Raw genomic sequence first — 23410 nt, 5'->3', positions numbered from 1 at the left:
AACCGAGCCCATGAAGTGCCTGCATAACATCTGCATGTGTTAAGAGTGGGAAGCTGCTCCTTTGCAAACACTTCTCTCTGTCAGTCTCATAGGGAAAGAAACACAGGCACCGTTATCAGAGAGGAGCTACATGATGCATACTATGCATCGATAAGAGAGACTTGGGGTGATGGAATGATTTTTTGGTGGCAGCAGTGCACTTGTCTTCCCTTCTATGTATATACAGCATCCAGCCCTGAAATAGATAAAAGCAATGATATTACAGTCAATAGTATTAACACCCAGGTGGAGCTGAAGATGTAAATCCAGCTAGCAATGTGTGCAGGATTGACTTTTGACATTGCTTGGTACAAAAGGAGGTCTTCTTTTGGCACCTTCAGTCGGTTCTGCCACTAGCTTGGAAGGATCATCTGCTTCAATTCAGGCTTGTTGAGAGTGGTGTTGTATCTGGCACAAAAATGTGAAAGAATTGGAAAAAACACTAATGTTTCAAGCCATAGGGAAAAAAAAGAAGCACCCAAGGATTCACAGATGACTTTGGCTGTTTGATGGGGTTACTCTGGGATGATTTGCTGTGGGAGTGAAAGCCTGATTTGCTGGAAGAACAGAGAACCAGCAGAATGTGGACATTAGAGAGTATGGACTCTGTGTTGCATCCTTGAACAGATGCTCGCAAATAAAGCCACAAAATACACCTACTTGTGCAAAATGAGTGAAAAAGAACAAATAATCAATCCACATTTTCAAAAAAATCCCGGAAAAAATGCCTTGGTATAAGCCACATCTTATGATCTGTGAACAGCTTTTGTCTTCTGTGCTGGTCAGTCATCTAGCCTTGGCATTTAAGTTTTTAAAAGACTGAACAACTTCTAGTTATTTTAAGCTTCATCTACTTGATGCTTGGAGTGTGCCTCATTCAAGAGAGACGGTGTTGCAGGATTTGTCATTCTCTTTCAAAGCATGCCGGACCTGCAGTAAGCACATTCAGAATCACGCCTGGCTAAATTCTTTTGCAGACCCTTTTTCCATCCTTAACCAGTACTCCTACCACCATCAGGCAGCTATTTTGCTTGAATAATTGCATTTCTGTGGAATTCTCATTTTCAGAAAAAAATTACTAAAATGGTAGATGGTAGATTTTATTTTATAGAATAAAATCTATCATTTTATAGAATGGTAGATGGTAGATTTTTAGCAAGAAATTGCTAAAATGGTAAATGGTAGAGTTCACGCAGATTTATTGTGAAAATGGTCAGGTGAAAAATGTACAGTAAGATTTAGCAATAAAAGTCATTCCTATTGCCAGCGGTTGTGTCTTATCAGCTGGGAGTTTGCAACAAGCCTGCCTGATTGACGGAGTAGGGAAAAAAGCCAAAGCAGAGACTTCTGCTGGAACCTGAGGCTTTACTGTAACAAGGTGACCCCAGCAAAGCAGTAGACTCAGTGATGTCTACAAGCAGGCTTTTCTACTTTCTTCCCTTGTTTCTTAACATTCTCTTTTAAGCGCTGATTCATTAGAAATCTCACTAATCATTTTCTCTGTTTCTCAGCAAATTATTTTATTAATTATAAATGCAACTGAAATGTCTATCTGATTTATACAGAAACCATTTATAAATGGAAAACTTTTAGGATACCATTCATTCTAGGAACTTTGATGTTGTTAATTAAATGATGGAAGGGGAATTTTTCTTAATAAGAACAGTTAGTAGTGGAACAGTTAGTAACGATAAGCAAACGTTTGGGCCTTAAACAAGATAAGTTGTTGCAGTTACAAACTGCCTGTTAGTTCCTTCTGCCTGGAACTGTGACTCAGTGTGATACCACGTGGCTTGAAGCCAGCCCCAAAATCAGGACCTGCAAAGGGCACTTTCCATGCTTAGTGCCTGTTTCTCCTCATATTCAAGGGTACATTCAGGAACCAGGGAATTCAGCTACAGTTTTAGGATCTCAGTACTTGGGGGAAATGCAGTGAGACATGCCATGTTCTTTTCTGGGTGGGAATTGGTTGGAGTTCCCTGAAAACCAGTAGTAACAGGTTGCTGCTGTGGCCAGCTGTGTCTTAACGTAGCAGGAGAGGGGAAACCTCCCTTCCTTTCCTTATGGAGGCTTATTTGAGGAGGTAAAGTGTTTTTGCAAGGAAGAGCCAATGTTACCTTTACTGACTTTGTCTTGCTTCCAGCGTCACAAAGGAGTGATGAGAGTTATAAACCAGAGTGCTGCTTCCGAGAGCTACAGAAGAGCGAGATGTCCTTACCAGCTTGAGGAGTAGAACAGTGTGAGAGTTTGGGTTTGGATAGGACCTCGAAGTGTCATCAAGCCCCAAGCTCTTTCCACCCCAGGACAGATCAGCTCAAGCCAGACGTGCATCATTCTGCTACTGAGATAAAAAGTAGTTGTTCCACGAGAAACAGCTGCTTATACCTCCCTCTGATCAGTGATGGGCTTGCAGATGAGATGGACCATGGGTTTTTGCAGGTGTGGCCAGTCCCAGACTTTAAGCTGAAAATACTAATTTGCTCTAAAGTTTGCCATTGACGGTATTAGTTTATTCTGCTGGTTTTCCCTGGTGGCAAAGCTGGGAAATAGATCTGCCCAGGCATGTTCAAAGCATGCAGGCTGACACAGTAAAGGCTGCTTTATATTGAGTTTGTTTATTACAGCAGCTGTGTACCAACAGGTAGTTTTTTTAGGTTTTCCTATTTGTATAGAAAACTTCTTATTTCTTCAGACCAGACGTATTACCTCAGGATATTTACTCTGCATGTATAGAAATCTTAGACTCACCTTGGAATATTTTCATTTCTTCAGGGTTTGTTTTTTAAGTAAAAATCTGCTGGTTTGAGGAAAAGCACACCCTGTAATATATTTTGCCTGTAACACTCAATGTCCAGCATGGTGTGCCAGGAAAAGGGCATATACTGTCAATGCTGATACGCCACGTCTAGCCCTTTTCTTTTTCACATTGCTACAACTGTCTTTTTCCATTAAAATCAAACATGGGCTGAGCAGCCACATGCTAGGAATCACTAAGTGGTATTTAAATAGATGCGTATCGTGACTCCGAGGCAAGTGGCACAAAAGGCCTGGCACCACACAGGCATTCAGCATGTAAGGAAAACATGAGGTGGGTACAGCCAGAGGCTCCAGTTCTCCCCTCCACCCGTGGAGGGCATGCAGCACCTCGCAGGGCTGGGTGAATGGGTTAGGAGCAGAAGGAGACAGACTGCTCCAATATTGTCTTGTAGTGGAATTAAATGTCTGCCTAGAAGTGTGTCTGACTCTTCATTAGTTAATGAAGTTTGGAACTTTCTTATGATGGTGGTCAATGTTGTGGGATGTACAGATAACTGAATATCCACTCCTTCTTATATTTTAGATGTTTGAACTGGTTGTATATCATCTCTCAGCATCAGTACGTGTTCAGTGGCCAGCTGTGGTAGCAGAGTTCATAGTGAATACAGAGATAATGAAAGATTCTGTAAAACATTTTCAGGATAAACATTTTCCATTTTTGTCTTTTGCTATTTGAGAAACAGAGACTGAAGTGCAGTCTTTAAACCTTTTCTTGCTGTATCCTAATGTTTCAAAAGGACTTGTAATTTTGGATCTTGACTTGGAAACAATTTAAAGGCGGCTGATTTTCAGTGGCTGGAAATGCTGCACTTCCTGACTAATCAGACTCTTTTGACATGTCTTAAATTGGGCACTGAAATAATGGATAGACAAGTGCAAGTAGTTGACTTAGGACAGCTCTGTGGGGGTTTAGGCAAAGATGTTTTAACACACAGCTCTGATATGCTCTGAGTATGCATACAGCGAGTTATCACTGCTGAGCAGACAAGAGGTAGCTGATTATGGCACAGTAAGTCAATCATGTGAAACCATTAGCCCATGTTCAACCAAGTGACGTGCTCCAAATGACTAGCCCTTTTTGAAAAGTGTAGGCTTGTTCTATTTCTGCGTCAGAAGAGTCTCCTGCTGGCACTGAAAACGGCTGGCATAGTAAAACATTCCTTCCAAATATAGTATAATGCATTATTTGGACTTTCCACAATTGATCCAAGTCCTGGAAGATTCAGCAGGAGTCTCCACTGGCATTAAATGAGGTCTGTCCTCCCATGTAAGCTGCTGACTCTATAGCTGCTTTGTAACCTGGCCCACCTATGCTGGGTAAAACAGGCAAAGAGAAGTGGGTGCAGCAGCTGTATTTGCATACTAAGGGAATGGGCATGCTTCTCCTGAATTTCCTGGCTTGTTTGGGGTTTTTTTGTTCTTTTTTTTTTGTCTTCTACAGGCAGACAACCATCTGTCCTGGCAGTGTAAGCCAGTCCTGGACTAGCTAGTACAGCTAAAGCTGCAGCCAAGCAAAAACCCATCTAAATGCTGAATTATTGGAGAGAAAATAAATCTGATTAGTTTACAATTTCTATTTTCTTTCTTTTGGAAGTACTTTTGCAAAGCTGAAAGGGAGAGTTCTTTACTCTATTGCTTGAGTAATGCTTTGAAGTTTGGTCCTTTGCCAAAAGCCTGTTGACAGTAATATAAGTGTTGTTGGTGCTCACTGGCATCATGTATTACTTGGGGATCTTTAAAAGCTCTCTGAACAGCTTACCAAGACTTCATTAACATTTGATTTCTATCTAAGTGAGGAAGAAATTATTACTGTGTCTTTTTTATGGGTGGATAGGCGGCAGTAAGCAAGTTCAATGATTTACCTGCCTCTTCGGGCACACTCCCCAGTCCTGATAGAGATCCCAGGAGTCTGACAAAGAAGTCATCTCTTTCTTTTTAACAACCAATCTGACATCACCTTATGTTGCCACCATTTCCATACCTTCTCATTGTTCATGTAATGTCTTTCTGGGAAAAATTAAATTATGGATAACCTCGGATTTTCATTTCACAGCTATTTCCTATAGAGGCAAATCAACATTACCCTTTTTCCTATGGTTTACAGTTATTCCTTCTCTCCTTCCTTCCCCCCTCCCCAATTTTAAATGGGGAGGTTTATCTGAGGTGTTGAGATTTCTCATGATCATGCTCTCACTAGTAGACATGACGAAGTGTCTAACCCTCTCTTTTCTTCTTGTCCTCAGGAAACCCGCTGACTGTGGCCTGCAAAGCTTTCTTTGGATTCAGTGGAGAATCAGGCCCCATGATCTACTGGATGAAAGGGGAAAAATTCATAGAAGAATTAGAAGGTCACATTAGAGAAGGCGAAGTCAGGTACTTTTTGGAGTATTTACTGTTAAAAACATGGTATATCCCAAAAGCCTGTTGCATTTTTTAAACAGGTTTTTAATTGGAAGTGCAAATAGTTTTCTGTCTAAAGAGTGATGAATGACTTGGAACCAGGGCAGTGTGAGTTGCTTCCTCTCCTTTCTAGCAAATAAACTCTAAAGACATAGTAGCTATCTATGTGCCTGAAAATCTGTTATCAAATTCCCCTGATGGTAGCTGAAACGTCTGAGTGTTCTGGGGGTTGACTTTAGCCCTGTGTGGAAATGATGCTGTCCACTGCAGCTGCCCCTTGTGGCAGTCCTGGGCAAGACGACATTCATTTCAGCATCAGTATTCATCTTAAAGATGAATGGTCTCCTGTCAAAGTTACCATACTTTTTCTCTTCTACTGAATGTGTTGTTTGCCTGTGATATAGCTCTCAGTATGCCTTAACCAGGGCTTTCAAAGCATTTGTTCCTCCATGTTTAACACTTAAGGGAGACAAGGAAGTTGCTGCGTGGGGATGTCCAATATCCAACTTGTGCTTGGCTTGTTCCAGATGCTGGTTATCAGTTGCTGTACCAGTTGTAAAGAAAACAAACACTTGTATCTCCATTAACTTTCATGGAATTTGCACCTAACAGCATCTTCTTGTCTTTCTTGTTTAATAATTACCTGATTAATAGCTCTTTGAGCAAAGGCTAAGCTACGGTCATCCTATGGACAAGGTGGTCCCAGCTCCTATAGAAACAATGAATATAGATTATAAAGAAAGCTGAGGTCTTTACACCTTCCATTGCATATTTTTTTTGACTCATTTCTGAGTTGTTTGTTCCTTGCAAAAGTAATTTTGGAGAGCAGAGAGAGGGTGAGATTCCTTTGCTTTATTACTTGATCAATAATTTGAAGTTCAGCCATTTAGTCACTAGTTATTAAGATATACTAAAATAACTGACCTAACATTGCACCCTAATAACATACAGATGAAATTTATCATATGTTGCCAGGATGGCTTTGAGTGTACAATCCTCTTTTGGGCTTCTGACCACAAAATACAATTATTGGAAACTTCTGCCATTGCAAGTAATCAGCATTTCACAACATTGTGTCCTCTCTGGTGTATATATATGAACAGAGTGACTTTGGTCATGTTCTTCCTGTGCATCAGAAGGACAATTTGAGGTTTATATTTAAAGAGCACTCCAGCTTTTTGTGCATTTGTTAGTGAAATTGAGTTTGAAAAAGCTGTATTTGTCCTTCATTGTACCACCTCATTACACATTCATGTTTCAAATTAGTCTTGTGACAATTCCCTTTTCTCACTCCGTTAAAATGCTTTGACTCAGTTTACAGACCCACCACAGTTCAGTGAATCTTCTTTTCAACAAAGCTACTTATCACATACCTAACCTTCTATGCATCATAGCCAGCATTAAAACATAGCATTTACCAAAACCTACTACATCGTTACCAGCAGTGCCACAGTCCATCCCTTTTTTCATTTAGAAGTAGCTATGGCAACGGCAGTAGTAACTTTTTGCAGATGATTTTTTCACAGTAACAGCTCTTGTTTATGTGTCCCATTACAGGTATGCTGCTTCAGGGAAACTAAGCAGCACTAACTGTTCTGTCAGTGCCCTGAGCAAGCCCACATCTTCCACCCAGTCGTATTTATTGATGTATTTCAAAAAACGTCATGTATGTTGCAAATTTGATGAGCCACAGTAAACTTGCTGGTTAGATGCTTTTCCCATCAGTTTGCTTCTATGTGGTATTATCAGCACGTTTCTGTTAACATTGAGAAACTACAAGTAATCGGGAATTGTTACAACCAGACCAGGATACTCCATGGGTTGTTTCTTTGGCAAATATCTAACATTTTAACTCTGCATCCCCTATCTTAAATTAGTTCACAAATTTAGTAGCACTCTGAATTTTTGGTGCTTGCCCTTACCCTGGACTGTACCCATCCATTGTGTCGCTGGATTCGCTGTATATGATGAGAGTTCAGGTTTGCAGATCAAGGCAGTGTGGGAGTACAAAACATCCATCCCTAGTTTGCATCCTCTAGCGTGCAGAGTTACCAGTCAGTTAGTCCGCTTTTATGAAAGCACTGAAATAAGGGTGCACGTGACTTGAGCATTTCTGTTAAAATCAAGCCCATGGAACAGTTTTTTTGGTAAGCAGACTTCACCATGAGTAATATATATGTAGCTCTGGGCTTCTTGTTATTTATTAGACCTTGTTACAGAGCCTCGTAATAAAAAGTAACTAATCGGCATTGCAGGACTCAGGACGATGACCCTCTCTCTAACCTGCCTCCTTGCCTTCCCTTGAATTAAGATCCCCAAATGTTAGACATGCATAGGGGGAAAAGGACTTTGCTTGCCAGGTGGGTTTTTCACAGCAGTAATAAAAATGTCCTGTAAATTGGACCAGGGCTATTAAAGAAGGGATCAGAGTCTTTAAGCCTGCCTGCAGAGTTGTCAGTTGTACCTAATTATCAAAGGAGCCCACAGCAAATTTCAACACCGTCTCTCTGCCACGACAAAGTATTTTCAGGCATAAATCTTACTCTCCCAAGCCACTCTCCCATGAGTTGCTTCTTTTTCCTTCTTCGGGCAGCACTGCAGAACGGTTTGCAGGTGCCTCATAATGCTCAACTTGTAGATCATGTTTGTCCTCTTTTTTTTCTCTTCTCCATTTTTAAAGTGGAAATAGTTTAACTCATTCTAGAGGCATGAAAAGACGTGAATGGAGACAGCTTGAACTGCAGCCTTATTTCTTCCTGCTGATTAATTTAACATTCTTCCTTTTTACCCACAGAAGTCAACTGATGGTTGCAAAACGCTCAGACAAGATGAGGAGGTTGTATTCTGTTAGGGGGGGATGCTGAGGGAAGGAGGCAGAATTGCCATCCCTGCCTGGCTAATGTGCTGGGTACTTTGCAGAGAAGTATGGAAATGACAGCCCTCTCCTGAAAAGCTTATACTGTTCAAGTAGAGAATTTCTGGGCAGAGAATGAGAAACATGGTGCAGGAAAGTGAGAAGGAAGATCGCTGTGCTGTGTTCTTAGCTGAACTACTTTTCTTTGGAGAGGTACTTCTGTACACACACATCTGTCCTTTCACCTACAGACTATTGTTAAGGGCTAGAAAGAAGGGATTAGAGTTCATATCCCTGTTCACAGTCCAGATCTTCAACTATATAAAGAATAAAAGTTTCCTTTTTGATAAGTTCCAACTCACATGCAGGTTAGTAAAGGTTTGGAATTAATGCCTTAATCTTGCAAAGAGACCCAGCTGAAGCTTTCTTAGGGCCTTTACATCTGTAATCATACAAAGCCTGAAAATTTTAGGAAAATGTGGTTTCAAAGGAAAAGTATTTGAACTTCAGATTCAACTTAGTGCATAAATGCATTGGAAAAACATGACAAAACATTTGAAAAATCTGAAACGTTGGATATTTTTCAAAGAAAACATTGTATTCTGAAATGACACTTTTGTTCTTAATTCATATTTTCTTAACTGAAAAATAATCAGTAGACAAAATGTTTTGTTTTAGATCAAATAAAATGCTTCAGCTTGAACAAAAAGAAAGCAAGCTTGAACAAAAAGAAAGCACTGGGTATTTTTTTTACTTCACCCACCTCTTCTCTCCCTCCCTCCATGTTTGTTGTGAGTTGTCAAGAACCATTGATTTACCTATGTATTAAGTGATGTAATTACTCTTCATCAAACCAGAAAAAAGAGCCATTATTTTCTCAACTTGTGGGAGCTGGCATGTGTTGGCGGTGTTGCTGGCAAAGTTTCCCCCAACTCAGATACAGACAGAGCTTCATCTTCTGGGTGTGCAGCAAATACTGTTGCAGCTTTAAGACCTTACTTCTTGATACTGTATTCCTTTTCTTCCCCAAAAATATTGTGCTCAATGTTCTCTGAACCAACTACAAAATGCAATCAATTAAAGGCTGCACCCATATTAAAAAAATGTAGGTGACCATCTGTGTATTTCTGTGGCAATAATGACTCATTAGCTGTAGAGTACTGGCTAAAAGAAAAAAAAGAGGAAAAAGAAAGCCGGAATGAAAGGTTCAACACCACTAAGAGCTTTCTACACTTTGCTACGAGCATAATGGTTAAGTGTCTGTCAGCATTTTCATGATAGATCCCGTTCTAAAGAGTTCTCTTCCTAAAGATTGCAATTAGCATGAAAATAAGTGAAAAAACATTCTGAGTCCAAACGCGTATTCTTTTTTATGAAAGCTCCTTTTTAGCTGATCATGTATTATTTAAATTTAGGTTAAATGTCAATTATTTTATCTTAAATAGATGCAGCATAACAGTTTATTTTATCTTCATTGTAATCTTTCTTCATTTTTTTCTGTGTAAAATATGCTGATTATAGTAAACAGAAGACAGTCCGAACTTTCACACAGTGCTCCAGATTAGTGTCCCAGCTATCTTTTCTGTTAATGATTTTATTTGTTCCTTGCAGCATGATTTGTAGGCCAAAATTTGTGGAAGATATTGTTTACCAAGAGAGAAGAAAGACTTTCCTGAGTTTAAAATATTTTGCTCTGTATACATATGGAATATTAATAGGTAAATGAGAATTGGTTTGTCTGAGCCCCAATGATTGAGACTGATTTGAGTCTGCAAACAGAACAGGCTCTCTTGGGAGGTTTCTTTTCTGGCCAGAAATGATGCAAATTCAGCCTTTCTTGCATTATTTTCAGCACTTGGACTCAGGGTCAGAATTTAAAAAATGCAAAAATACAAAATAAATGAGAGCGAATTTGCAAAAAACATGCAATCCAAGTTTCCAAAGGCAGCACACATGCCTATTCTTAAACTAACCTTTTTTCACTTGCTATTTTGCAAGTTACACAGCCCTAGTGAAAGAGGCTGAGTTGTTGCGGATGCTCTGGTACGTCTTCTGAGTTCTGTCAGATCACACAAGCCTTTAAAGGCTATGTGCTGTATGAAATCTTACTGTAAATATGTGGTTTATAGCAGTCAGGCTTGCATTTTTTATTATCTAGTGCAATGCCTTCATACTTATGATTTGTTTTCAGATTTGGGGTTCCATGTTTGTTATATGAAATTATGTACAGAAGAATAGGTATGTGCACATTGGAAACCCCAAAACAACTTTGGTTTGTAATAGAGAAGTTTGGGGTTTGGTGGTGTTATTGAAAAATTTTAAGCTCTCCAGAAGCAGTTTCCAGCCAGGCAAAGAGCGCTCTGGTTAATTACTTTGTGCCCAGTTGCCTCCCTCCAGTCTCCAGAGGAAATATTTCTTTTTTGGTGAACCTGGATCTTATTTGTACCTTTACCTCGTAGTGCTGTACACTATATTTTCAGAGAAAAGGCTCACTGAAGTACTACGTGCAATGGTGAGTTCACGGGCGACTGCGAGGGCATCACACGTTTTATGTTTACCCCCGTACACATTATGCAGCAGTACGTGAACAGGATCAAGTGAATCTGGTAGATTTTACTTGACATTACATTTCCTTGTTCGAAGGACTGGTAACTTTTTTCTTGAGCAACTGATAAGAAGCCTTTTGAGAAAATAGGGCATTGTATTTTTAGGCTTAATGTCAGCATTAGAAAACACTTGCGTTTACTTTGCTTTCTTTTTAATGTTCATGTTAGAACAATGACATGAAAAGACTGTACCTCTGGCCTGAAAGTCTGCTAGAACTTTCTATTCCCTTTGTGGGGATTTTGCATGTCTCCTCTGTCCTCTCAAAGTAGCAGAGCGCTCTTCTTCTTGACGCTGTTCCCTTTTAAAGTCAGGATCTAGCCCCAAAAATAGAGGAAAATTCCACAGAGTAGCACAGCTCCTTTCATTGGTTTTCCAGACTCCATTAAAATGTATCACAATACCCAGCCTTTAAAATACTGCCTTATAATTTGCTCAGCGATGCCTTAGTAGTGCATATTTACTTCTCTGGAAAGTGAGTATTTATTGCTTCTTTTAAAGGAAACATTGTTTTTAGCATTTAATTCTGGTGGAGCCGAGGTGAACAAGCTGCGTGCAACCATTGTGCTTGTAGCCACTCTTCCTGCACTTGATTCAGCTCCTCGCTACCGACATGGTGGGATAAAAAGGCTTTTGGTTGTCATGAAGGATGCCTCTGTGAAGTCTCTTTCAGGCAACTCGAGTCTCCTTCTAAGCCCTTCTCCAGGAGTGAAGGAGACCAGGAACACTGTGTATCTTGTGCTGACAAATTATGGTTCTTTTTGGAATCTTCCACCCATATTAATTCAGTTAAGCAAAGACTGCATCCTTCCTTTCAGACTTCTCAGAGAACATCTTGGAGAAAAAGAAGTTGAATTGACACTGATCTTTGATGCTGTAGAGGAGGCAGACCTGGCTAACTATACGTGTCATGTGGAAAACAGAAATGGTCGGAAACATGCCAGTGTTCTTCTGCGCAAGAAAGGTAATTCTCTCTATTTAATTATCTGTACTCTCGCCTGCCTCGGCAGCAGCAGGTCAGCCAGTAGCGAAGGTCTGCTGACCTCTCTGAGCCAGGCTGGACTCCTGTGTGCCTACTTGGAGCTGAAGTAAGTTTGTGTTACAGCTTCAGTTTACCATTTGGAAAAAAAATCATGAATTGTTCTTTAGTCTCTAGTGAATCAGCCTTGCAGGTGATGCACTTGCCTGGAATACAGTCACCCATAAAGTTCTATAATCAGTGGAACTATTTTGGTCTACACAACGTATGAATTTGACCCAGAGTTGACTGACTCGACCAGAGGTGATTGTGTGATGGAGTTAAAATGTGCATTTCTTAGAATAGGTACCTCAGCAGTGAGGTCAGATGTTCTCGTATTTCTCCACTTCCTGGCTTTGCTGTTTAAATTGAAAGCTTTAAGCAGTTGCCATGCATTTTGATTTCTAACTGCATTGGGAATGAAGACATTGCAATGGGAGCTACAAATCAATGGAGAATTACCCCATCATGGTTGCTTTGCTCAGTACTGTACCTGGAATTGGGAATACCACTACTGACAAGTTATTTGTAGCAAAAAGGAAACCATTTGGGTTTGAATGTTCCACATTAAAAGGTGTTACTATGCTCTGCTCTTTGTAAAAGTCATTATCAGAAGGAGCGTAACAGTATCTCATTACAGTTCTTATGTTTGTTCAATCACCTCTCCTATATATAAGTAGGGTGACATTTAAATTCGATGGTGATCTCTCTAAGATACAGTGTATTAGGTAGTACAAAAGCTGTAAGACAGTAACTGTTGGGAAAGCAAACGAAGGTTACACACTGGGTTACACACTTGGGATAAAGACGTAATGTGAAACCACAGAGCCATCAGCACAGATTGACTAGAGTTAATACATTGTCCAGATCTCTGCCATTATTCTTGGCTGTAAATTAGTTTACCAAAAGAGGAGAAGAAGAAATGTTTTCACAAAGCATACCTGCAAGTGAGGTTCCAGTCCTTCATGTGCTTTCAGCCCACTAAGGCAAAGGACGTGCTTCTCAGCAGATTGTGGGTTGCAGCGTTAGTGTCAGTTAAAAAAGCCAGTGCTCTCCATTGTCACACTCGCAGCAAAATCCCACAACAGTGTCACCATTTGGAGAAGGTTTAAATACACTATTAGTACCTGAGCATGCTGCAGATTAATCTCTGAGCCTAGGGTAGCAATCGCCATGGGACAAATGAACTAAGAGCCAGGTGGAAGAACAGGCAGAGCAGCCAAGGCCTCTCTAGATGGGGCACCGCAGTTCTGGAAAACATCCACAGTCATCGGTTCACCTAAAGGCATGCTGGACGCTAAGTGCTGTGTTTCATGGCTATGATCTGTATAAAACGAAAGGTGAGGGAGGGGTGGTATTGGGACAAAAAAGGGCTACTAGGGAGAGGAAACTTTAGGGTCAATGTCCTCTTTTTTTGCTATTCGTTTATGTGACCCACAGGTTATATGTGTGAACGTACAGTATGCAATCCTGTTAAAATCACTTGAATCAAGTCCTACTTACACAGTTTCCTCTATACGTGAGAGTTTTATGTCCTCCCAGAAAGAAGGGCATAACATAGGTTATATTTTACGCTAAGTGATAAGAAAGAAACACAATATGGAAGGTGCAAACCACTCTGAGAAACAAGGGCCCACAGTTGTGATGTGGAACGCACACGAATGTATATTCAACATCTAAACTGACAGGATGTCACAACTTTAAGGAATCTGGTCATCGTGATGAAGGATTAGCCTCTTTAAAGTGTTCTCCTTTGCCATCCGCTGAACCTAATAAATACACAACTAATAGTAAGTATATCTATGTTGACACTGTTAAATGTTCAGCTGTGTTGCATATATTAGAATAACAAGCTAGGTTTATTTATAACAAGAAAATGCAGACATTTCAGAGCTCTGCTGAAATTATGGAAGAAGCACTGCTGAATACAGAATTTGGAGGTGGAAAGGATCACTTCTCAGCTACTATTTCATTTCTCTCTGCACAGTGGCTGTAGAAAGCTTATATTCCCCTCAGGCATTCTCTATAGTTGATTTTCAAGCTACTAAAGTGTCATTTAAAATAACCACAGTATTTTCACTGTGTCCTTTGACTGCCTGTCCCATTGTCCAGTTTGTTATTTATTAAGTTCTTACAAATACTTGACCAAACTTTTCCTTTCTGCAACTTGATATAATTACTTATCCTAGCTTTCTCCAGCTTGGATTTGCCTGTAGAATATTCATGAGCCAGGAAATACTACTGTATTTACTGACCTGTGACAAGCTTTAGGGCAGAGCTGTTGAGCAGCATCCTTTGTGCATGTCACCGAGGGGATCGTGGATTCCTATTGGAACGTGCTGCAGCTTTCCAGGTGCTGGGGCACTTGGGAAGGGCGAAGAGGAAGCACAGATCTCTCAGAGAAATCCCGCTCCCTTCAAAGTCTTACCTGCTAAGGGCTGCGTTGTCCCTGTTCGGCAAGAGGTGCCTGTAGCTCCGTTTTGTGTCCAGATTGTCACAGTGCTGTAGGTTTTGTCTGCCCTCTGTTCAAAGGTGCGATTGCAGCGCATCAGGTGTACGCAAGCTAGCATAAGTCATGAGTCCTGCTAAACTAGGAAGGCTTGGATAAAAAAACAGGAATAAACCCCAAATACAAGTTATAGCTGTAGTATAAGAGTTTCTAGAGTTAGTTCTTGTTTTGACATCAGGCGGTTATTTTTAAGCACATACTTTGCTTTAAGGAAGAAAAAGGAACTGTTCAAATATTTAAGGTAAAATATGTTGAATTCTTTTGCTGTATTAGTGGTACAGTCCTCACAAATGCTTTTGGAGAATACAAGAGTGCTGTCTGTACGGCACCAGTGTACTGATAGCCCCAGAGCATGCATCATCATTTAGGAAAATTTTTTTTAATTTTTTTTGACTGAAAAAGAACCAAATCCAGTTTCAAACACCCAAAGCTACCAATGCAAAGACAGAATCAGGCGTGCTCCTGAGACCTGAATACCACTCTCTGCTATCCCATTCTTCTTTACTGACTTAATTCAAGACCACGTTCTTATTTGCTTTCAAGTAGTCCAAAAATAAGTTCTGGACAATCCTGGGTTTGCTTTTCTTTTTTTCTCCATGCTGTCCTGGCATGTTTGGTGCCTAAATTACGTGGAAACACAATATACACGCACTTGTGCCCTAGTTGTAGAAATAGTTCAGGATTCCCTTCAAACGAATATGAAAACAGTCCAGTATTTCAGTGATTGAAGTCTACATAGTCTATAATATAACTGTCCTGGAATCTGAATAACGTGTCAGGAACTGCAGAACAAAATCAAGCTGTGCTTTTAGTGGAAAGAAGCAATGAATTTAGATAAAAGTAAATATAATGATATTTGCTCACCATTTATTTCAAGAAGGCTGCCTTTATTCAAGACATGCAGGAAACTAATTTTGGGGGGGGTTTGGTACTGATATAGTACTAAATGATGAGGAACCTTCTAAAATATGTTTGTGTCTCATTTATTGGGTGTTTATGAGGCTTTTAGTATTTTAAAGACCATAATCCTCTGTGATATATACTGGCTAAGTCCTTCTACATTATTTTACATTAGAAACTATCAGAATATTATTCTTTACTAGTTTTCAGTCACTATTATAGCACAAAGCCCTGATTCAACTCCTTTCCTAATGTTGGGTGTGCTGCCTTCCCTATTGACCTCTGTGAGGACCTCTTGAGGAGTACAGCTCTAATCAGAGGCAGCGACTAAGAGCTGGAGCAGGCGAGAAAACTGAACATTCTGGGTTTTTCTCCATTGCCTCCACCTTGGAATGGAAATAAGGAGCCCAAAAGCCTTGCCTTTCTGCCTCCTTACATCTGGACTCCAGGAGAGTTTATGGGGCAGTAGGATAAATACAGGATATGCAAAAGCAGATCGATTCTGCCTTTTGAGCTGGTGTTTGTGGTTTTGCTCGATACCCTGCCATTCCCCCAGCAGGTGAACACAAGTCTGTACTCCTTTGTGGGCTGCAGGTGATCAAGGCTTAGCATCTTCTCTCCTTCCAAGCTGGCAGCTTTGCCATCATCTCACTTTCCTAGTAAAAAAGATTCAGTACGACAAAAAAAAATAGTTTTTTCCCTGAAAAGTGATTTTAACCAACTCTGTTCTCCATTTGACCAGACTTATCCCCAGAGCGTATGCTAACTTTATCATGCAGTATAATAAAAGTCCCATGAATTCCCTGTGTTCTCAGAGAGATTAAATAGCTATTATAATAGACTTTTTCCATCTATTAGTCCATGACTTCTTACCAGACAGACATCAGAGATACTGTAAACTGGGAATAGCTTGACGTCTGATGTTAATTATTGAAATACAAGGCATGGCGAGGCAAGAATAACCCCGAAAGATACACAACTAATGTGCTTTTTATCTTGAAAATGACACAAATGACATACCAGTAATTTTTTCTGACCTAAGTTTTAGAAGCGTAAAGATCACAAAAACTTTGTCTTGCCTGTATTACAGTTTTTACATCTTCACGTTGTATTTGTCACAGCAGCAAATATCTTCATGACGTCTTATCTAAACTAATATAGGCTGTTAGAGGTAGCTATTGTCAAATTGTCATCTTTTGTCTTTTATGGCTAAGTAGTATGCCAAGTGGTGTTATGAGCAATACTGTGTTCAGAGGACACTTCAGGCTAAAGAACAATGCTGTTAAAGTTAGTGTCTGTCTTGCATCAGGTAGAGCACTGGACTGGTATTCAAGGTTTTTTTATCCCATTCTGGCACTGGTTTGCTGAATGACCTTGAACATGTTGCTTCACTTTTCTATGCCTCTGTTTCCCCAGCTGTAAAAGACGGATAATTGCATTTGGGTGAATTTGTGAAGTTCTTTGAGGCAGACTGCTTGTGATGTTTCCTAACAAAAGCATCCCAGTAGGAAATTTTAACTAGCTCTAGTTCCCATTAAAGTATAATGTGTAGTAAACAAACATGCGAGAACTCGGTTAGTAGCCATCACAACTCAAACAAAGGGGCCCTTAGCAGCCTGATGTGTGCTCCTGCCTTCTCACATTATCTTGGGCATTCTGGATGCTCAATTCATTCTCCAGTGATTCAGCTGAAGTCCTGGCTTGGCAGGCCACATCAGCTCATCCACTGGCTTCACAAATATAAACCCAAAGTTTAATATTATTTGGGGGACTAGAGCCTCCCAAATGGGGTATGATATGTCTAGTATACCCAAATGGGGTACAATATGTCTAGTATATCTATTCTCACATGCTGCATACAGCATTTGATGCACTCTGCCAATACAGAAGTTTCAAACTCCACAAGCTCATTAAAAGTTGATAATCCTCCGTGTAAAATCACTACATAATTCCCTTGTAGAAAAATTATGATTATAGCCTCAAATGCATTCTGGATGGCGATTTCAGATGGGCAGAAGATGGAGTAAATGGGTAAAGTTAAGTAATAGATAATGAACAAAAAAGTTAGGCATCCTTAATGTTACAGTGGTTATAATTGGAAGCCGCACAATTTTATGTGGAATTGTACAGTGGATTAGAACAAATAAAGCTCGGAAAGATCATAACCTTTTTGTCTTTCCTTGCTAATTTTAGATTTGATCTACAAAATAGAGCTTGCTGGAGGACTGGGAGCCATCCTTCTTCTGCTTATTTTGCTCGTGACCATCTATAAGTGCTACAACATAGAGTTAATGCTGTTCTACAGACAGAACTTTGGAGGAGACGAAGCAGCTGACGGTAAGCAGTTGCTCAGGAAACTCAATATATGCAATGGAAATATTTCAGATACCCAAAATGATGAAACTTCTAGACTGAAATGAATCCCAAAAGATACCTGCTGCCAGTTTAAGTTCAGACTACTAAGCACCCAACAGTGTAAAGCCCTAAGACTTTCTCCCAAAGCCCCCTGAAATCAATGAGCCTTTTCACTGAAACGTCACTGGGCCATGCCATAAGCAAATGGGAGTCAGAAGAATTGTTCGTGAGTCTGTTATAGAGGCTTCAATGTCATTTGAGAACTGATTCCTCAGGAGAACTCTTCACGTTCATGTGTCCCAGTGCCACATATGCCCAGGATCACTTCTCCTGAGATCCATACTCAGGTATGTGGGCAGCCCTTTCACCAGGTATTTTTCATTAAGCATTTCCATTGAATTGTCTTTAGGCTTCCAACTAACTCCAGGAACTAGTGAGAGGCGATTGTTATTGAGGCTAACTAGTTACCTCAGTTAATTGGGAGACTGTAAACAACTTAGGGAAAATGTACGGCTTGCCTGGGGAGTATGTTTAGGAATAAACTAGGCTGGTTTTCAGTGTTCTTCCCCCCCTTCCCTCTCACTAGCATGTATTCTGTTTGGTGCCTAAAGCTAAACATGTATTTTTAAATTGAAGCTTTAATTCTCCTGAATATAGAACATTCCTGCTCCTATGAAGCTGGAGTAAGCCCAGGTAAACTAAATCCACGTGCTTTAAATCCTATTATTATAATATTCTTAACACTTCTGTTGTAGCATAATTAATATGTTATTAATATGCATATAACTAGTATCTGCTAAAGATCTGAAGTACAGTATTCAAGTACAGGTGCTTTTTGTAGCCCACTGCAACACTTATGAGTCACGTCGGCAGTCTGGAATGGTATATCTAGGAACAATAATGTATTTGAAAAAAGAGCACGGAACATATTTCCCCTACTGTGCCAAAACAATGTGCAGTTGCACAGACCTGTTACTTTCTGCAGTTTAGCATTACTGTTATCAAAATAATAAGCATTTTTGTTTAACACTGGGTAGATATGGTGTGAAAATGTTTTGCTACAATGAAAACCATAGGAGTTTTAGAGAACGGGTGGAATGACATCCAGGGGATTTTAGAATGTGGAATGATAAATAGCAGGAATAGAGGTCAGGAAAATTCCTCTTTCTCGATCTTCGTGCGTGAGTGGGAAAACCTAAAAAGATGCTTTTTTCATACTACACAATACTGCACAATATTTATACTGATACCTAGGAGAAAGTGAAGGGTGAGATTATGTGGTTTTGGAAGTAATTTACCTCTGATACCTTGGGATTATACCAATGTAACATCCCTAGTTCACACCAACAAAAAGTGACCCAAAGCGGTAACTTCCTCCAGATTGCTTTGATTCATTTATCTCATGTTTTCAGTGTGAAGCTGCTGCATTTTTATTCATGCCAATTCCTTGGTTCAATCACTTTTTAATTTATGAAACAATATTATTTTCTAGTTGTTTAGAGGAAGCCCCATGAGTACATAGGGGATTTTGTGTGCGTGTTAATTCTGAAAACAACCTTTTATTTTTCCAGTGTGTGATTTTAGAACTATTGCAGCTTTGTGTCTCATTCTGATCCTGCAGAATGAAAGATGGAGGTAGAATGTTACTGAAGTCAAAGCATGTATGGGGATGTTTCTACTTATGTAGGCTACAGTGGGAACATACAGAGCTGCCATGAGCAGTCAGCTGTATAGACGCAATTGCAGGGTCATTTTCCATTTTTACATGTATTTCTTTAAAACAGAAGATTTGGAACTCAACAGATTTGCTTTATTCCTATTTCTAAAAATATCCTATGTAAGCAATGTTGGATGCATTCACTTCCTGTGTTGTGCATCGCATTGTTTTTAGAGAAAATGATACTGAGGATTAAGGGAAGCCATTTAGAAAATGGCTCCAAACAGTGCTGCATCCAAAGCACACAGAGCAAGCGGTGGGCAAGCATGGATAGGTCCTTCTGCTATGTCCTGTGTATGTGAAGAGGGAGTCGAGACCGTAGAGATGTAACACAAGCGTACAGACTCGCAGAAGCCCGAGGGAACTGGTTCTGTCTATGCCTTGCTTGCTTGCATTGTGAATAGAGGTGAGTGGAGAGGGCAGTTGTACCCACGCAGCTGGAAGGGGCAGGAAGCTCAGGGACTGCTTGCACACAGTCCCTGCGTGGCTCTCACACTGCTTTATAACCAGGCATGTCAGTGCTCTGGGGCTTGCTTTGCTGCCTTTGCAGAGCTCTCAAAAGTTTGCAGGGATGTTTGCCTCCCAGGTCACTAGGTGGCTGGCTTCTCTTAAAAGGTTTTGGCAGGCTTCATTACAGACAGGGGAGCAGGTTTTGGACAGGCCTCCAAAGCTGACTGGCCTTTATTTCTTTGCTCTTTGTTCTTCTGTCATCTTTCCATCAGTAACTACTATTTTTGTATGCTTTTGATTTCAGAGAAATATCAGCAAGCCAGGTGGACATTCTCCCATACAGCTATGGTGACACTAGGCAAATTGCCTTTTACAAACGTATAATTATTCACATCCTTTGTCTGTAGCTCTGGCCCTCATGGGTCTGGCTTTATGTCAAGAATTATAAGAAAGTAACCATCATTTCAAGGTCATCAAGGAATGTATTGTATTATGATTAGCTATTTTTTCTTTTTATCAGAATATATTGATGATTTTAACTGCTTTAATTATCTTTCATATGCACTATTCTTTACAGATAATTGGTACTCAGCAATCCTCCATTCATGCAGTTTTGTCCTCACAACATTAACTATTTGATTTTTCATTTTCTGTAAATAATGGCAGCTGTGCTCTTCCCTGGAGACTGAATTGCTGAAGGTTGACTTTTTCAATATATAATTTTCCATTGCTGCAGAGGAATAGCGAAGAGAAATGTCACTAAGACAGTCTGATCCCAGCATGGATCCCAAGCTCGATAGCGGTGCCACTTCTGTTCCTGGCACAGCCTCCAGCAGAGAGCTGGAGACAAGCCCCAGTGCTGTGCAGGAGGAGGAGGAGGTGTGTGGCCTGTTCTAGCCAAGCCACTGTTTTGCAGCCCCGCTGTCCTCATGTGGCATTGCCTGGGTCCCCTCTGTCACCCACTGCCTGCCTCCACCTTTTGATAAGGCTTTGCCTCCACCCCTGAGCAGACAGAACGGAGGGGCAAGTCTCCCCCGGTGCCCCATTCGCTCTTGGAGTTATTTCTCTCTCTCATACTGTGAGCCCCAAGTATTTAAAATGTCCTGGATCAAGTGACCTCTAAAATTATCATATTGGTTTTAAAAACTCCAAGGTTTTCTGAAAAAATGCTTTGGACTGTTTGTATTTGTCATTGTTTTCTGGATAATCAATATTCATTTGAGTTAAGTCATGTATTTTCCACAATTACTTCTGCAAGGAAGTTTTTCTTGCTGAAAACTTTCCAAACTTTCCAGGCTCAAAAACTTTTCCAAGCTCAAAACTTTCACATAATCATAGCACTCTTGAGGCATAGGAGTTGAAAGATTTCCATTAGCAATATGTAAAGGATTAAAATAAAAAGTTCCAGCTTTAGTATTTGTATCAAAATTTTGCCCACGATCTTTTCAGATGTTAAATGTGTACGCTGACCACATGAAGCAGAGTTACTAACTAGCTCAACATGCAGAAGACAACTGAAAGGATGTCCTTTGTCTGGGTCTGAAAAATTTCTCTGTGGAAGCCAGATTATATGGTCTTGTGAAAAGTCCCAATTTTGTTGGGAAATGCTTGATCATTTCAAGGAAAAATACAGTTTCCTAGTACTTTCCTGTATTCTTTATAGTGCTCTTGCAAACAGCAGGCTGAACATGAATTTGTTTCCTTGCAGACAACAAGGAATATGATGCGTATCTTTCATACACCAAAGTGGATCCTGATGCGTTAGATTGTGATAATAATGAAGAGGAGCAGTTTGCACTTGAAATTCTGCCGGATGTTCTAGAAAAGCACTATGGATATAAGCTCTTCATTCCGGATAGGGACCTGATCCCTAGCGGAAGTAAGTATTTCTGACCTTCCAGTTTTAATTCTCTCTGATGTGTCACGAAGGCCTGGACTGTGCGATAAGTACTAGATATGGGAAACCTCTCTTTGTGAACTGGTTGTGAGGACTGGAAGAGTTTCCTCAGTACTGCAAATTTGAGCTCTAGGTTAGAGCTTGTTCCTGCACTACTGAAATCAGAGGGAAGTGCCATCGATTTCAGTGGAGGCAGGAGCTGGACCTTCCTATGGGAAGGCTGCAGTGCTGGAAGCAATACTGTAGTCCAAAATCTCTACACCAGACACAGGTAGCTAAGCAGGAAACTTCCAAAAAAGGTTTTGTAGTCTTTGTTTTATCATTGAAAATGGGATTATTATTTTTTTCCGGTAATTGTTTGTCTACAGGAGCTTTACAAGTAACAGTCATCTTTCCCATTGTCTTTTGGTTTTTTTCCCTAACTTTGAATAGGTTTTCCCTATTCAAGGGTGAGTTAGGTTTTCCTATGAGTTAGGTTTTCCCTAACTCATAAATAGCCACAGTAGTTTCCCCGTTAATGGTATAGGTGCAATTTTTTCATTAGAGTTTTGGCCACGTGTTGCATTTCTGAGCAATGTTGGTATTGTGTAATTGGTATTGTGTAAGTAATACTGATTCTTCAGAGGACTATGTACAGCCCAGTGATCCGATGCTGTTTTCCATGCTGATGGTGAAATACAGTTGTCCATTTCAAATCAATTTTGCTGCCCTGTCTGAAGATTCAGCAGCACCTTTGGATGACTGTACCAACAGTTAATGCCTCCCTAGCTGTAGTTATGGCATCTCTTCTTCCAGATTCATTTTTAGACAAGTCAAAAAATACCATGAATCGTATGCATCATGTTGATGAATTTTGAATGCACAGTATGTTCACTTTAATATCGCATTTATTTGAAATGCTACCCTTGTGAAAAATAAGCTTTTTTTATGAATTCTGTCTGCAAATCACTTCCATGAAAAATATTAGAAGAGAATATGAACTTATCTCTGTATATGCTACTGTATAGGAAATATGAACAAGAAAACAAAGCAATGGCTCTGCTGGAGCAGATGTCCCCAAACATGAAACAGCTAGAACATGGCTGCATTACAACCTGCCTGCCAAAAGACTTGAAACTGCTGCCTTGCTGCTGCCAAATCCCAGTGCCCTCCCCAGAAGTTGGAGCCTGCTTCTTCTCTGACATTTGAGGGAGCTGGAAAGAAAGCTCTGAATCCTGTAGCACTGGGAAAGAGGAGTCAGAGCCTAGTCAGAGATCGTGCAAAGTCCTATGTAGTGGCTTGAATTTATCATGTGCATTTGCAGCTCCTAGGTTAGAGCTGCTTCCCCTATTGCTTTTGCCCTGCCCCTGCAAGGTGTGAGTTTTACTCCCTTAGTGACATATTCCAGAAAGGGGCCTTGGCTCGTAGCCTTCTTATTTCTGACAGCACAAGCAAGTAGTACTGAATTTTTAGATATTATTAAGAGAAAATACATCTTTTTGTGCTAGAAATCGCAGAACTGTTGTAAATAGTTGTTTCATATCCAACAATACAGCAGAGTTATACATAGCAATTATACAAGTGAATTAAAGAGCTTAAAGCTAGCCCTTTAATGATACTGAATTTAACTATACTGAAGCACAGATTAATCTGAAATTAGATTCTTCTTTCCAATTGCTGTACCAGCCAGCATGGTATTTTATTTTTGTCTATTTTTGTCAGTCAGACACTCAGCAAATACTTGTCATCGCTTTGGGTATTCATTAAACCTCTCCTGAAAATGTAGGGTACCTGAAAATGTCAGTTCTCATTTATGAACATTCACAGATTTAATACCTCTTTTTTCCTCTCAAACTCACTTCTTCAGTATT

General features: G+C 40.1%; 1 protein-coding gene across 1 annotated transcript in view; it reads left to right on the top strand.

Annotated features, from left to right (window-relative positions):
- Positions 1–23410, top strand: part of IL1RAPL2 (interleukin 1 receptor accessory protein like 2) — a 385827-nt gene that overhangs the window by 354053 nt on the left and 8364 nt on the right. Inside the window, exons 6-9 of the mRNA XM_072877189.1 lie at positions 5100–5229; positions 11533–11678; positions 17335–17478; positions 21372–21542. Coding sequence (XP_072733290.1) covers positions 5100–5229; positions 11533–11678; positions 17335–17478; positions 21372–21542 — 591 coding nt within the window. The remainder of the gene's footprint in view (positions 1–5099; positions 5230–11532; positions 11679–17334; positions 17479–21371; positions 21543–23410) is intronic.

The sequence above is a fragment of the Ciconia boyciana genome, chromosome 12 (genome assembly GCF_034638445.1).
Source record: "Ciconia boyciana chromosome 12, ASM3463844v1, whole genome shotgun sequence".
In the NCBI taxonomy this organism is placed as follows: Eukaryota; Metazoa; Chordata; class Aves; order Ciconiiformes; family Ciconiidae; genus Ciconia; species Ciconia boyciana.
Note: the sequence above shows the minus strand (reverse complement) of the source record. Positions and strands in the feature narration are given on the sequence as shown.